The sequence below is a fragment of the Hibiscus syriacus genome, unplaced genomic scaffold, assembly GCF_006381635.1.
Source record: "Hibiscus syriacus cultivar Baekdansim isolate YM2019G1 unplaced genomic scaffold, ASM638163v2 tig00112507_pilon, whole genome shotgun sequence".
Classification (NCBI taxonomy): Eukaryota; Viridiplantae; Streptophyta; class Magnoliopsida; order Malvales; family Malvaceae; genus Hibiscus; species Hibiscus syriacus.
The window spans coordinates 308,923-326,632 of NW_024063351.1; the positions used below are offsets into that span (position 1 = coordinate 308,923).

A 17,710-nucleotide genomic window follows, 5' to 3' on the forward strand; every position below is an offset into this window, starting at 1 on the left:
GATATTATTGGCAACCAGATTAGCTCTCTCCCATGTGTACCATTTCCCCGTGTACCCCACATTAGAGAGACAACAATAGTTAATCACATCTCGAAAAGCAGTCATTTGTCATTCGTTACGCACTAAACTTCTCACATTCTCAAAAGAAAACATAATTTCACTGAAATCGCCAATTACCAACCATGAAATATTCGACCGCCTATTACCAACCATGAAATATTCGACAAATCATTTAATTAGTTTAAGTGATCCATGACTCAGTAAGCCTACGTTCCTCAGAAGCAACATAAAACCTAGTACATCTCTAAGTAAATCGTTAGTGTCTTTCGTAATCAAAACGTCAATGTGAGAACCTGACAAAAAGCGCAAAGAAATATCACACAACTGCTTTCACGCTAAACATAAACCCTCGAGTACCATTACGTTCAACTTCAATTCCATTAAAAAAAATCACAAGACTGTCGAACTATTACCATTCACGAATGTTGTAGCTTCGGTTCCAAAAAAAGGACTATAGAATGATTTACATCTTGTAACATATGTTAGAGATGTCACTACAGCAAAATTGTTCTACAGCTGCGTTTTTAGCGGCGTTTTGAGAGTAAACGCCACTAACTTTAAACATATAGCGGCGTTTCCATTCAAAATGCCGTAAAATGGTAAATTTAGCGGCGTTTTTAAACAAATGTTGCAATAGGGTTCATATATAGTGGCATTTTTTCAACAAATGCCGTAACAGACAGTACTTTAGCGACGTTTTTATACAAACGCTACAATAGGATTCATATATAGTGGCGTCGTTACAACAAACGTCGCAATAGATAAGTACTTTAGCTGCGTTTGTCTACAAATACCGTAATAGGATTCATATATAGTGGCATTTTTCCAACAAATGCCTCAATGATTAAAATGTATTTTTTTCAAAACGGATGACCAAAATATTGTAGACTATAAATAATAGTGACATTTTTTGTATAGCGTCATTTTTAGCTGCTTGTTTCTTTATAAAACGATGCAAAATACTCTTACTTTAGTGGCATTTGTATACAAACGCCGTGAAAGACTCAGACTTTCATGGCGTTTGTAAACAAACACTGCTATATACTAGTACTTTAGTGGCGTTTTTGTTCAAACACTGCAATAGTCATGTACTTTAGTGGCGTTTTTTTAATAAACGTAACAATAATTATGTAATTTAGTGGCATTTTTTGTAATAAACGCCGCAATAGTGATGTACCTGGTGGGTGTCGAATACAACAAATAATAATACTTGCTTTGAGAAATATAAATTGTAGTAGCGATAAGCAAGGTCGAATCCACAGGGATTGGGTAGATTTATTTTAATGAAAATTAAAACAAATCAAGGGGGTTTTGAAATTGAGAGAAATAAAAAGAAAAATGAATTATAATCAACTAAGAATTTAGAGAAATCAATATCAAGCAAATATCCAACTAAAGGTATAATTTCAGAATTGATTCAGAGAATTGATCATAGATGCAATGATAAAATCTTCTACTTTTCACTAAATTGGTTATGATTATTAAGAAGCTCTAACAACTTGACTCTCCTTAGTTTCTTGATAATCAAGAGAAGCTCTTTGATTATTTCCCTTGTTAATGAACAACCCTAGACAAGCTCTTAAGATTTAATCCACCAACATCATTAACCACTAGAGGGACCACCAATTTCTAGCCAATAAATACACAAGCTCGATTCATTTAGACTATGTTATATACCTTCATAACATAATCATAATCAACTATGTTACTTTACCACTAATATTATAACATTTAAACAATTACGGATTTAAAGTTCTAAATGGCAATTTATGAACCTGATAATTGAACAACGGGCCCTTTGCACAATCAATCAAGACAATTATTCTTAATAAAACAAAAGATATATAAATAGAAAAGAAGTAAAAGAACAATGAAAATTATTTAGATCTCACAATCCTTGAAGAACCAAAACTTCAATTATCCTCCAGTTGGAACAAAAGTATTTAGCTACTCATAATTAAAAGAAAACCAATAGAAAATAAAGAAAACTTAATGAAAAACTTAATGAAAGACTTGATTGCCCTAGCTCCCCTTTTATAAGGATTTTCCTACTCTAGATAAGGAAGTTTCACTTAAAGAAAATCCCACAAGAATAGGAGTTTTAAATGCCCTCATCCTTTTCTAAAGATAAGAATAATTCAAAAGAGTCTTCCAGCCGTCATTAAACTCTTTTTCCCTTGTAAATTTGCAACCCTAATTTAGGGTTGTACAAACTGATAAGGCGCGCCCACGCCTTAACTGAAGACTTCTTATGCGATAGCTCAGGATGAATAAGCCGTGCCCACGCCTTATGCGAAAACCTCTTCTGGTCTTATCAACTTCTTGAATTCTAATTTTTCCTCCTTAATTTGGGGATTTGTGAAGATCATGCTAATCATTAGATTTTGAACTTGTTTTATTCAAATCTTCAACATAATCCACACAAAATATGAAATATAATCAAAATCCATGATTTAAGCAATTTTAGTTATTCAAATATGAGGAAAATATCATAGAATATATGTCTAATATCCATCTTATCAAATTCCCCCATACTTAAACCAATGCTTGCCCTCAACCATACAATAGTTCAAATTCATAACTCTTCTCGACATCAATCCTTCTTCTTCCTTTGCTCATCCTTCCACAATCAAAATTGTCATGCCTTAAAGACTCAAATCTAGACACAAGTAAGGAACAAGCAATTCGTAGAAGAAATTCTCATAAACCAACACACATGAATAATCACTCCATCAATCTTTTCGAAGTCAAAATGCAATGGTATCTAATACCCTCACATTGGAATCACTCAATACGCTCGAAGTGTTTAGGGTGTCAATAAACTCTCAAGCCAAAATATAGAAAATTTTTACCATAAGCTTGCTAACCTATTACATCCCCACAACTAATCAATGAATTGAATGCATAAAAATCTCAGGGTCTTAAACAGGGTGTAATGGGGCTTAGGTGAGGTTTGGTAGGAAAGGAATTTGAGTTGTTTTATCGAAGGAGTCATACAAACTTATCCACATAGAACTCAATCTTCAAATGTTCTCTTCAAGCCAAATAACTTTTTTTATTGCATAATCTCTCTTTCTTCTTTTCCTTTGCACAATTTTGATTCTTTTTTTTCTTTTCTTTTCTTTTTCTTTTTGTTTTTTTAATGAAAGAGATTGCAACTCGAGTCACTATATTCCAACATCTTTCGATCTTCTCAAGATAATTTGAATTCTCATGTGAAGAAGCTCATACAATCCTCCAATTCAAGGTTCAAAAGAGGAGAAATTAACAAAATGGAATTGATATTTGCTTGTACAATGGTTAATTTCAAACAAAAAGGCTCAGGCTCAAAATTTTCTTTATAAGGATGATAATTAGGGTAAGCTTTTTTCGAAAACTAAAAGTGGTTTCACCTAAATGCCCTTATCGTTCCTGATGCATCTAATTCTAAAATGTGGTCTTCGACATGTATAACAAAGCAAGTTTTAGAAAAATTAACTATGTATGGCAATCACTCAATCAAGAAATGGAGCATGTTGAAAATGAGTGCTCATTGGCCCAAAAGCTCGCAAAAAAGGGTAAACATGTATCAAATCCCACACATTTTTCATTCAATCAGTCATCAAGAGTAATAAACCAATATGTAGCAAATAAGAATTCAACTACTCAAGTTAATCCCCTATTATGCTTCAACTTAATTCGATAATTCACAACAATCCAAATTATGTAAGGACAAACATCGAAAGAATCTATAATTTCGAAGAGAAAAATCACAAAAAATAACTAAAGCATACTTTTTTTTTCAAAAAAAAATTGAAGCAAAATTATGTTCAAAGCAAAACCATGTATGAAATACTCTCCCCCACACATAATCCATACATTGTCCTCAATGTATCAAAAGTAAATACTTAAAAACCATAAAAGAATAAGAGTAAAAAAGTCCCCTAAAAATGTTGAGCATCAACCACGATATTTGTCACGAGCTGGGGGTGAAGGCGCTGTGCATCGGCTGGGTTGATTCTCGGACTGAGCAGAGAGGGCGGCTGGTGGCGCGCATTCTTCTGAAGGAATAAAGAAAAGATAAGACACGTTTATAAATAAAAAAAATTCTTTGAATCTTGTTTCCTGAACCAAGAGTGGTGTTGAGTTTAGACGTGGGCACGTCTTATACAAAAACATCTTCTGGATAATGAGAGACTTTAGGAATGATTCTACTTTTGTAAGGCATGTCCACGGGTTACAAAAATTCATCTTTTGACCTAAAGAGGAAAACAAGATTAATTGTACTCTGAAAAATCTAGGAAAATAAATAAAAATAAAAAAATAACGAAAATAGAAATTAAACAGGAAACAAATTGGGTTGCCTCCCAATAGCACATTTCTTTAACGTCTTTGGCTAGATGTCGTAGCTTCTTAATCATCCTAAGTTGGGTACTCCAAAATGGTTTGACAAACAATATGCACTAGAGAACCTTCATAAAAAGGTTTGAAACGATGACCATCGACCTTAAATAATTGACATGTATCCAAACTTTTTATTTCAACAATAGAGAAATTTTTTCTCCACCCAATAACTCCCATGTACTCTCTAAGCATTCAAATCAACTTTTCTTCTTCCAAACGAGAGAGTTTGTTAGTAATGATCACTGGAATAGTTTCTTCTTCTCCTAGATATACATCCTCCAGATGATTTGTCAAAGGCTTCGTTTACAATTTAGGTGCCTGCACAAGAGAAGAAAGAAGCTTGGTGTGAGAAAGAGGTGACTCAATATAAGATACATCATACCTCATGGGTTTGAGTGATTCTAGTTCTTGGATTGTATCTTGCAAATCAAGATCCAATACAGACTCTTTCATGATTCCCTACAATCCTTCAGAAGTGAAATTCATGTTGAGTGTATCTTTCAACTTGTCATCATCATTTTGATCAAAAGTTTCCTGTGCTAAAGGGTCAATAACATCCATGAAAAAAAACATATGACACATCACTAGGACATCTCATGGCATCATAAATATTGAATTTAATAATTTCACCATTAAATTCCATGGTAAGTGTACCATCATTTACATCAATTTTTGTCCTAGCTGTTTTTAAAAATGGCCTTCCTAACAAAATTGATGTTGATTTAGAAGAATTATCTTCTTGCATATCAAGCAAATAAAAATTTACAGGAAAAACCAATTCATTAACTTGCACCAAAACATCCTCTAAAACTCCCTCAGGATATACATTAGATCTATCAGCAAGTTGAAGAATCACTCTTGTTTCTTTCAAATGACCAACATTCAGAGGTGAATAAATAGAAAGAGGCATGATATTTATTGAGGCTCCTAGATCCAACATTGCTCTCTCAATCCTAACATTACCGAGTTTACAAGGGATATTAAACATACCTGGATCTTTGCACTTGGGGGGTAGTTTTTTCTGGAGGACAGCTGAAACATTCTCCCCCATACTTACCTTTTCATTACCCTTGAGCTTTCTCTTGTTGGTGTACAATTCTTTAAGAACTTTAGCATATCGAGGTACTTGTTTAATTGCATCAAGTAAAGGAATATTTACCTTGATCTTGCGAAATGTCTCAAGAATTTCTTTCTCTTCTGCTTCTTTCTTGGACTTAGCGAATCTAGCGAGAAAATGTGGTTTTATGACAAATTCCTTTAGTATTTCGCTTTTGAGTCCTTTAGGTTGGTCTTTCTAAGTCTGGGGAGTAACAACTTCCTTTTCATTTTCTTCCTCTAAGGTTTTCCCATGTGCCAATGGACTAGGTTCCTTCAACACCTTCCCATTTCTCAATGTGATTGCACTAACATTTTGCTTTGGATTAACAATGGTTTATGATGGTAACTTACCTTGGGATTCGAACCGACTCACGGAGGATGTCAATTGACTCACTTGATTTTCCAAATTTTGTATGCTTGTTCTTGTCTCTTATTGAAATTGTTGTGTATTAGTTGCAAGTGATTTGATAATTTCTTCTAGGGACATACCTGGCTTTGAAGAAGACTGCTCAGGTGGAAAACATTGGAATTGCAATGGTCTTGGTCCATAGCTTAGGTTAGGATGATCCCTCCATCCTGGATTATAGGTATTTAAGTAAGGATCATACTTCCTTTGTGGTGGATCGGGAAACCTTCCAACTGTATTGGCGTACTCATGAGAATCATCTTGAAGTGTAGGGCACATGTCAGTTGGATGACCGATCGCAGCACATATCCCACAAGCTTTCACTTGCTGCGTTTTTCCTACAACTAGTTGTTGAACAAGGGAGGTGAGATGCGATAATTAATGTTCAATGGAGGATGAACCTACCTCATTCACCCTTCTTAAAGATATGTCTTGCCTAAAGCTAAGTTGTTGTGAATTGGCGGCCATGATGAAGATCAATTCCCTAGCATCGTGAGGAGTCTTATTCATTATGGAACCTCCACTGGCTGCATCCATCATCTTCCTCTCCATGGATAGTAGTCCTTCATAGAAATATTGGATGAGAAGTTGCTCAGAAATCCCATGTTGAGGGCAACTGGAACAGAGTCGTTTGAATCGTTCGCAATACTCATGAAGGGTCTCAGTATCTTTTTGTTTTATTCCACATATCTCCCTTCGAATGCCAACGACTCTTTAAGCAGGGAAAATTTATCAAGGAACATCCTCACCATCTCGGCCCAAGTACTTACAGAACCATGGGGTAAATAGAAGAGCCAATCTTTAGCTCTATCGATTAGCGAGAACGGAAAAGCACCTAATTTGATATGCTCTTCAGCCAGTCCTTGTGGACTCAGACTTGAACACACCACATGGAATTCCTTCAAATGCTTATAAGGGTCTTCATTCTCAAGTCCATGGAAAGTAGGCAACAAGTGAATCAAACTAGATTTTAGTTCAAAAGCTACCTCCAAATCTGGGTAGTCAATGCAGAGCGGTTGTTAATTCACATTTGGTGCAGCCAATTCTCTTAGAGTTCTTTCTTCGTTGGCCATTGTTTCTTCTATTTCAGAATCATTGTGAGCGGTCTTCTCGATTTCAGGATCGTATTGGAGTTCACCTACACGAGAAGAACGGGCCATTAAAATACGTCTAAATGACACCAATCCCCAATAACGATGCCAAAAATTTGGTGGGTGTCGAATCCAACAAATAATAATACTTGCTTTGAGAAATATAAATTGTAGTAGCGATAAGCAAGGTCGAATCCACAGGGATTCGGTAGACTTATTTTAATGAAAATTAAAACAAATAAAGGGGGTTTTGAAATTGAGATAAATAAAAAGAAAAAGCAATTATAATCAACTAAGAATTTAGAGAAATCAATATCAAGCAAATATCCAACTAAAGGTATAATTTCAGAATTGGTTCAGAGAATTGATCATAGATGCAATGATAAAATCTTCTACTTTTCACTAAATTGGTTATGGTTATTGAGAAGCTCTAACAACCTGTCTCTCCTTAGTTTCTTGATAATCAAGAGAAGCTCTTTGATTATTTCCCTTGTTAATGAACAACCCTAGACAAGCTCTTAAGATTTAATCCACCAACAACATTAACCACTAGAGGGACCACCAATTCTAGCCAACGAATACACAAGCTCGATTCATTTAGACTAGGTTATATACCTTCATAACATAATCATAATCAACTATGTTGTTTTACCACTAATAATAGAACGTTTAAACAATTACGGATTTAAAGTTCTAAATGACAATTTATCAACCTGATAATTGAACAACGGGCCCTTTGCACAATCAATCAAGACAATAATTCTTAATAAAACATAAGATATATAAATAGCAAAGAAGTAAAAGAACAATGAAAATTATTTAGATCTCACAATCCTTGAAGAACCAAAACTTCAATTATCCTCAAGTTGGAACAAAAGTATTTAGCTACTCATAATTGAAAGAAAACCAAAAGAAAATAAAGAAAACTTAATGAAATACTTGATTTCCCTAGCTCCCCTTTTATAAGGATTTTCCTACTCTAGATAAGGAAGTTTCACTTAAAGAAAATCCTATAAAAATAGGAGTTTTAAATGCCCTCATCCTTTTCTAAAGATAAGAATAATTAAAAAGAGTCTTCCAGCCGTCATTAAACTCTTTTTCCCTTGTAAATTCATAACCTTAATTTAGGGTTGTACGGGCTGATAAGGAGCGCCCACGCCTTAACTGAAGACTTCTTCTGCGATATCTTAGGATGAATAAGTCGTGCTCACGCCTTATGGGAAAACCTCTTCTGGTCTTGTCAACTTCTTGAATTCTGATTTTTCCTCTTTAATTTGGGGATTTGTGAAGATCATGCTAATCATTAGATTTTGAACTTGATTTATTCAAATCTTTAACCTAATCCACAAAATACGAAATATAATCAAAATCCATGATTTAAGCAATTTTAGTTATTCAAATATGAGGAAAATATTATAGAATATATGTCTATTATGAATCTTATCAGTACCTTAGTGGTGTTTTTATTATAAAAACCACGATTATGCAATCCTTTAACCCATCGGGTTCTAAATCCCTAATTATTTCATTCACCGGTCTTAAATTTCCTAACCAATGACATCTATCACACAGAAGTCACCCCTGGCAGCCATCATCACAAGCGCAACATTACGCCGCCATCGCCTGTTTTCGATTAGCAACAAGTATGTCTCTCTTCTCATTCGGCTTCCAGCAATATTTTGCCTTTAAAGCTTTATAGATGCAAGATGTGGGTAAGCATTCTATTTTTCAGTCGGCGAGTTGAGTTTTTTTGAAGCTGTACAATGTATTCCAAATATGATGTATGATCTCAAAGCTACTTTTATTGTTGTTTGGTTGTCTCTCTGCTCATGAATTATCTGATTTTTCACTATTAAATCAATTCTTTCAAGAACCATGATTAAAAAGTTTACTTAAAGAGCCTGAAGTATTCAAAAAACTTTTAGCTTTCTAGCTTCAATTATTTTTTTTAAATTCAGTTGTAGATTTCCAAAGCAAGCCATACTAATATCATTTGGGTTGAACTCTTGGGGGCCAGTCTTAGTGCTTAATTCAATATGATTTGGGTTAAGCATAATATTCTTTTATCCCCTTCATCAATCTTATTGGAACTCTTAATTGAGCTACACTTATTCTTCAATCCATTACAAGAAACCAACCGGTTGTTTATTAGCTTAAATTGGCTATTTAACCAAAATTAACTCTGTTGGTTCGTTAAGAATGGTGTTATAGGATTGGGTGAACATGAACTAACTTTGGTTAATGATATATTTAATTAACTTTGTCCAATGGATGAGGGTTGGTATGTTATGCTCTGTAACACCCCAGAGACTTGATAAAATTCTAGGATGGAAGTAGAGGTGACATTGAAACAAGATCAGAATCTTAACCTTTTGTAGCACAAAACTTAGATGAAACTATCACTAATACTACACAATTTCAATGGGTTCGGAAGGACGTGGATGAAGATATTTATGAGAATTGATACGACATAAGAATATAGTAAGATTTTATATCTTAATTTATTAATTTATAATATTATAACTTATAACATGTTGTCCTTCCATAAATTCATTAATTGAACCGTTTTCTTACTAAAATTGTTGTTTGTTTATTACAGATATCATGCCCAGGAGAAAATTAAGTGATTTGCGGATTGTTCGAGCTTCTCAAGAGGAGGAACAAACAAATAATGAGGAATCGACTGTTGTTGACTCTTCGGAAGTTCTTATTACTGTTGAAGAAGCTGTAGAAATTGAAGGTAATGTTTGACACTTTCTTTAATTGTTGGTTCATTTTGAAAACTTACATTTAATTATTTCTTATATAGTTGGAAATGGTGGAACACACAAGACTAGAGGACGTACAACGTTGAAGGAATTATACCAACTTTCTCCTGAGCACTGTGTGAAAGTTTCAAGAAACGATGTCGGTCAACCTATTGACCCAAAAGCACGTCTTCTATTCGGTTACTTAGGCATGGTTGCACATAATGCTAATCTTTTACTGATCAATTATGAGTCATTGCTTGAAATGCCAAATAATAACAAAAATCAGGCTTTGGATTTTGTCAAGGTAATAATTCATTATAATAGATAATCCATAACAGTTCAATAGTAATTTATACTTACTTTGAAAACTTATGTTATTTGTAGGAGAAATTTTCTTTAGAGATCTTAGACGATTATTTGAAGCAAGTGTTAGGGAAGAGATTGAGAGACCACGAGAGTTCATTAAAAAAGAAATACTTTAAGAATGATATCGTCCTTGAAGAGAAGCTACAAATTGTCCTACCTGGAATGCTCATGTATCAATGGGAAGATGCAATCAAGTTTTGGAGTTCAAAGAAATGACATGTATGATGTATTTTTAAAAAATAATATTAAGGAATTATAATATTGACTTTATAAGTGGTTGTTTCAAATTGTAGGACCGAGAGCATGTTGGTGTTGCTAACAAACAACAACAAAAGTTACTCACACAGTTGGATCGAAGAGCTTTGCTTGTATAGCTAATGATGAGTTATTATAGATTATTCACATAGTGATTTACAGTTGGTAGCTCAAACTAACGAAAATTAATTATATTATTAATTAATTTTTTGCAAGACTTAATTATTATTCTACATTGTAGAAAAACACGTCTGGTTGTAAAGTTTGACGAATAAAACTCTTTGACATAAAACATACAAAAAAAGGATGACACTCCTATGACTGTTGAAGCTGCTGAAATTATGATACATTTATTGGACACATGATTTGAATTATGTTATATTTATATCTATAGTATGACATTTTTATTTAAAATAATTATTAAGCGGAGTATGAAGCTACGACTTCAAGTCATGGTATTGTTAATGCGGATGATATCGAAAATCAAATTATTAATAAAGTTTTGGGTCCTAAAAGATATGGTCGGGTTCGCTGTCAAGGATCATTTGTTATCCCCACCAAATATTTTGGATCCAGTTCATCTCAGTACATGTCATCACAAAGTCAATCTTCCCAATTAGAAGTTAGTCGTTTAAAACAATAGTTGGTTGAAATTGATCAAAAAATGACTAACATGAAAGTCAAAAATGAAGCAAGGGAACCAGAGAGAAAAGTAGCATATAAAAAAAATGTCAAGAATTTGAAAATCAACTTAAAGCTATAATGCATAAGATATGAAAAAAATCAACCTCAGAGTCCACCATCTTAGGTCTTATTTGAGATATATGCTTTGTTCATTCTAGTTAACAATATTGAACTGCATTATATATTACGTTAATGTAAAGTTTGATTTATTATAATGGATTTAAAGTTGGTTGTTATGGAATTAAAGTTTGTTGTTATGGATGTCATGTTTATTGGATAATGCTACAGGTTAAAAATTTAAATTTGGACAACAGAAGAGAGGGAAACAACGTTTGCAAAATTTATGTTAATTAGTGGTATTTGTATAACAAATGCCACTAAATACATAATCAATACCAACGTTTTAGAAAAAAGTCACTAAAGGTTTAGATCATTTGCGGCGTTTATACAAAAAATGACACCATAGACATAGTAAATAGTGATGTTTTTATTTACAAACACCGATATATGTCATGACCTTTACCGGCGTTTTTGGGAATAAACACAACTATATGTCATAACATTTAGCGGTGGTTTTTTACAAACGCCACAAAATAAAAAGATATATAGCGGCGTTTGTAGACGAAAAACACTGCTACCTTCTGCGGCTTTGGTTTTAGCGGCGCATTTGGTGGTGTTTTTTTCCGCCACAGATGTTTTTAGCGGCGGTTAAAAATGCCACTATGATTAAAAAAATGCTGCTAAAAACCTGTTTTGTTGCCATGCGTGGAACCGTCCGATATATCCTCGAACGTTTCAACTTAGGAATTTCATTGTGATTGGCCAACCTGTGATGATAAGCCTACCGATATATTCTGATCTCCAACTAAGTTTTCCATTAACTCATTCAAAGTTGCTGGAATAGTTGTTGCCTCTTCACATTCTCCTGCTTCTCTATGGGGTCTTTCTCCTTAACTGCCAGCATAAAATTATCTGAATTCCCATATCGAGTCATGTCTTCCCCCTGTATTGAAAAAACCTTTTCCACCTATTTTTTCATCCCCAAGCATATATTTCCCAAGACAGAACATGGCACGGTCTTATTCTCCCCTCCCTTGCAACAGCCAAACCAGTACTATCACTTTCCTCACGTAGCCATGGACTCGTGAACATCCCCCTATGCCTAGCAGGGATTGACTAAAAATTCACTAAACTAGCTGTAAGGAATTGGCTGGCCAAACAAAAATCGAAAAATATCAGGGTTGAGTCCCCCGATCTCGTTAGAGTATGGGCCTCTTCCTCCTCTTCCCCTAAATCGAGATTATCCAAATCACGCTCAAGATCACTCATAGAATCACCACACAGTAAAAGAACCAAGCCCTAAAACAAAACTAGCAAAACTAGAAACAGAGAAAACCTCATAAAAACGGCCACAAACAGTAGAGAAACAATGTGCCAAAATGCATAAAAAAAACCCTAGCACAGAGGGTTAGAATCCTGAGTTAGTCAATTTTTTAAATTTAAAATATGTTATTTTTATATATTATATTATTTATATCCTATAAAAAATAAATATAATAATATTATAATATAAGATCATTAAATATTAAATAAAATTAAAGTGACATATTTATCTTCATTTGTACATTCATAAATAGGATGAGCATTTGATAGAGTAGAGTAAAAAAATTTCGAGTTATTCAAGTTGACGAGTTATATTTTTTGACACTAATTTTTTAAAATTTTTCAAGTCGAATCGAATTTATGAAATTTGAGTCGAGTCTATCCGTTTGAGTTTCTATACAAATATAATTATAATTATTTATAGTATTATGGTACATACCAGTTCTAATTTTTTGACTTTATCTAACCATATATATATATATATTCAAATTCATATTCATATTGTTTTCACATTATAATGTTATTTCATATATCAAATAAAATAAAAAATAATAAAATATATTTATAATATTATATTATAAAGAATATATTTTGAGGGTAAATTATTGATGAGAGTATAAAGGAGTAAAGGAAATGATGAGATGAAAGAATTTGCAAACAATTACAATTAAAAGACCCAACTGGGTAAAATATAAAGTTAAGAGACTAAATTATAAAATAGTACACTTTTAGTAAAAATAGGAATTTAAGTTACAAATGTATTTTATAGTGACATATGAGCATGTGGTTCAAATTTGATCAAAAACGGATTTAAAATGAATGATGAATTAAATAAATGAGGAAATCATACAAAGTTGAGGGGCTAATTTGAAAAATAAAAAAATTGTTATCAAAAAGAGTAATTGAAATTACACAGATATTCTACGAAGGTTTAGGAGCTAGTGGTTCAAATTTGAAAAAAATAAAAACTTGAAATTGAAAAAAAAATGATTTTTCGAGTTAAATCGAGTATTGCTCATTCCTATTCTTAAACCTTTCTTGGTGTCGATGTTCTACGAGAGTCGATTTAGGTACTCAAATGGAACGAAAGTGATAGCTTAAATACTAAATATATAATTTATCCCAAAAAATAATAATTTAATTACTATATTCTAACTACAATTACAATTAAATTCTTAAAATTGATTAATCATGGAGTAATCATTGAGTTTTTTTAATATTCGCTTAGTGGTGTAGTTTGATATGTTACACTAATAGTGTGTTTAGGCGTGCGACGTTGACCATATAATTTTCCAACTTTGAAAGTATTTTATCAGCAATTATTTTACATTATTTCACAAGCTGCAGTTTTCCTATTTTAATTCCAACTATAGGCTTGTTCATTACATGAATTTTACATGTCTCCGAGCCCGCATTATTCAGGCATAAACATGAGATTTCTTACACACTAGAACACGATGTCCTTCCTTGAACAACATGCTCCCCTTCCATTTCTTCACAAACCGAATGCCTGCCAAAGCACTTCCTTTCGTGCTTACCTTTACCATCCAACTTTGGCTTCATTTTCTCACTTCCTTCCACCAATTTCTTCAACTTTTTAATCAATTTCTCCCTTTTGGAGCCAACACGACCACCTTTTGTAACACTTAAGGGAGGCTCAACCATTTCTGGATCATCTAACTGCTGCTCGATTCTAAATCCTACATTTTCTTCGCCTTCTTCAATTTCTTGTTCGATATGATCGTTGCTCCCCTCGATATACTCTTGCAGCAGTTGATATCGCTTCAGCTCGTATGTCAAGCACGCATTGCACCATCTTAAGTATGTGATTTCTTTAAGTTCATCAGCTCTCTCCTGCTGAACTTGTTCATAGTCATTTGCAAGTTTGTTGTATTTCTCCCTAGGTATCCCCTCTTCTTCAGTCTGAAAATACAAAAATTCGGGTCTCGGTTAAAATTGTTCAAACTCGAATGTAAGTGTCGGATATGAGTACGAAAAGTGAAGTTCCTAATGGTAAAATTTACATATACCTTTGAGATGGCAGAGAGTGATTCCTCTGCCCATTTTAACTTCACTGAAAGCTCATTTTTCTGATCCTGCAATTGATCGGTGAGAGATTTGAGTTCTTTAACTTCATCCACTAGTTTCTTGATGACATTGCTTCTTCCTTGTAGTTCCTCACCATTTCTTCTCATTTCTGCATCTTTTGCCACAATCTTTGAATATTTTTCTCTTAAGAGTTTGTCTTGGCCTTTTGTTTTTCTCAACAGCCTCTTTACTTGTCTCTCAAGCAATCCGTTCTTTGATTTCCAATGCTCAACCTGCTCCAAAACCATTAAATGTTCCGTAACTATATTTTCAACCCTTTTGTTTTCGGCCTCCATGGATGAAAGTTCTTTATCCAAGAACTCTGCTTGCAAAGTCTCCAACAACAACGTGTTCCTAAGCTCCATACGCACGGATTCTTGTTCTTTAAGATCACAGAAACGAATAAACTTCCTTTCTAATTCCGATTCTCTCTTCTGAAGTTGTTCGACCTGCGATCTTAGGCCCGAAATCTCTGCTTCGTAGGCAATTCTGTTCTGAATTTCCGAACTTTTAACCATGGTCATAAGATCAGTACTTGTACAACTCGTTTCCCCTTCATCTCCACTTGAATTAAGTGTTGCTTCACCTGTGAACTCTTGAGAATCAGCTTCCATTGAAGAAGCTTCAAGGTTTATTCTTCCTTTGGCTATGATCCTTGCATAGATTAACCCTGCAACAGATAGCGCCAATGGAATGCCAGCTTTAAGAAGCACTGGCTTCAGTACTTGAGCTTTTGATGATGAACTTTCCATGGCAAAAACCCACTAGTATCTGTTTCTTCTTAAAGGAATGCAATTGCAGAAACAAGGAAACGAAAAACATAAATGCTGGGAAAGTTTTGATTAATTTGTGTATGATGTTTGTTTTCTTATAAAGCTATAAAAGAGAGAGATTCTTAAACTTTATGTTTAGATGAGCTTTTCTTGGCTTAGAGGAATAGGTGGTTGCTTTTTGACTACTCTAAAGACCTTAATTGTGTCTCCTTCAATTCATGTTATTTTTGATATTTGGAATCTGATTCCTCATGAAATTTGTTAGAATTGTTAAATTATATTTTAAAGATTATTTTTTGATGTATTATCTTTCTATGAATTTATACTTACAATGTCCTCTGTTAAAAAAAAGTTAGGCTTAATGTAAAAATATGTGCCTAAATTATACCCAAAATTAATTTTAGATGTCTGAAGAAGTTTTCGTTCAAAATAAGTGTATAACGTTTTTAACGTTACACTTTTAGTGCCTACACTCGAACGACCGTTAAATTTTATTGTTAACTAACACATGTCGCCCTCATATTATTTTTCAAAAAATTAAAAATATTATTATTTTTTAGAAAAGACCCAAATTTTTTTAAAATTATAAAAATAACCTAAGAATCTTAAAATATCTAATTTCCATCCCATTTTCAGCTGTCGTCAGTCATCACTGGTTACTTTCGTCAATGTTGGACGATCACCCATATGTCACAGTCCACTCAATGATCGATCGTGGCTCTTATCATCACCTAATTCCATTAATCTTTAAAATTTCAAATACCTAATAATAAGCCCTAATTCTCCATTTATAAAAATCCTTAATTTATAAATCAAAGGATGGGATATATTTGATGCAAAGGAATCGCAATTCCTAGTGAACTTGCATCGCAATTTTCTGGTGCAATACCATCCCAATTCTTGGGAGCATTCAGAGAGGATGAAAGGGTGGGTTTTTTTTGGGTACATTAGGAGAAAACAAAAAATTAAAATCTCAACTCGTTCGCTTCGTTCTTGTCAGCTGCCAACATTGTTTGAATTTCCATTGGAGGCGACTGCAAAATGGAGGAATCTTCTACTGAATGAACGCCAGACTCGCCAGTTTATCAGCGCATTTGTTTCCTTCTCGCCATATGTGTCGAACTTCAATCACCCATACTTCCTTTATAATATCTAAACAATCAGTAACCAACTCAAATTCTGGAAAATCTTCCTTCCTATCTCCATTGAGTAGGTCCACAATCCATTTAGCGTCCATTTCTAGGACCAGATTTCTTAAACCAAGACTTTTAGCTAAATTGAGACCATGACGAGCCCTCCAAATTTCCGCAATCGAACTATTAACCCTCCCTAATCTCAACATGAATCCCGTAATCCAATCACCATTACTGTCCTAGATTAAACCATCTGCAGCAACCATGCTTGAATTCAATTTATACACACCATCAGTATTAAGAATCCATACTCCCTCAGGAGGTTTTATCCATTTAATCAAGCAAGGATCTTGAACCATCCTTCTATGCGCATTTGACAGAGACTTCTCTAGATCCCTTGCAAATTGTTTAGCATAATTTATTACTTTAAAGGGATCAAACTTCGTTTCTTTGAAAATCCTTTCATTCCTGCTCTTCCACAGTCCCCAAATTGTAGCCATAAACAAAGGACCCCATTCTAATCCATCCAACCCGACCTTCTTTAAAAGACAATTTCTTTTCAGCCAACTCCTAAACTCCAACGAAGTAAATCGACTGTCCTGCTCTTTCGCTTGTAGTTCTTCCCAAACGAAATTTGTTGCTCGACACGTCCGAAATATGTGATCAATTGACTCTGTATCATCTCGGTAATCTTTGCAAGTCGCATTCTGAGTCATGTTCTTCTTGCATCTAACTTCATTCGTACTAAGCTTGTCAAGGTAGGAAAACAAATAAAAAATCTGATTCTTTAGTTCTCCATACCCACATTAGATTCTAACCATGATGACCACCCACCTCCATGTTAGACATGGTTTGATAAGCTGAAGTAACCGTAAATTGCCCATCATTTGAGAAGCCCCAAGTGTTTACATCCTGTTCGTGAGGATCGATTAATTGCGATATCGAAACTTTTTGAATTTCCAGCTTTGTTTCTTCAGCGATCATGTGTTGTATTCCTCGGATATTCCAAGATCTATCATCGTCTATGTATCTAGCCACCTCTTCAATTCTGCTCGGGTTATCCATTAGGGGATATAAGTTTTTCAATGGTTCTTTACCTACCCACCAGTCTTGCCAGAACTTAGCTTGAACACCTGACTTAATCTGCCATTTACGCCCCTATTTAACTAAATTACGAGTTCGTAGCAGGCACCTCCAGGTTGAAGAGGTATTTCCTCTTGAATCTACCTCAAAGAATCCT

General features: G+C 34.0%; 1 protein-coding gene across 1 annotated transcript; it reads right to left on the bottom strand.

The window, feature by feature from the left end:
- Nucleotides 1-13,911: 13,911 nt before the first annotated feature.
- Nucleotides 13,912-15,341, bottom strand: LOC120181031 (protein CHUP1, chloroplastic-like). The gene is made up of 2 exons (XM_039186272.1): nucleotides 14,507-15,341; nucleotides 13,912-14,399 (listed from the first exon to the last, which is right to left on the bottom strand). The coding sequence occupies exons 1-2, from the start codon at nucleotides 15,314-15,316 to the stop codon at nucleotides 13,917-13,919; spliced, it is 1,293 nt and encodes a 430-aa protein (XP_039042203.1). The 5' UTR covers nucleotides 15,317-15,341; the 3' UTR covers nucleotides 13,912-13,916.
- Between the last annotated feature and the right edge of the window lie 2,369 nt (nucleotides 15,342-17,710).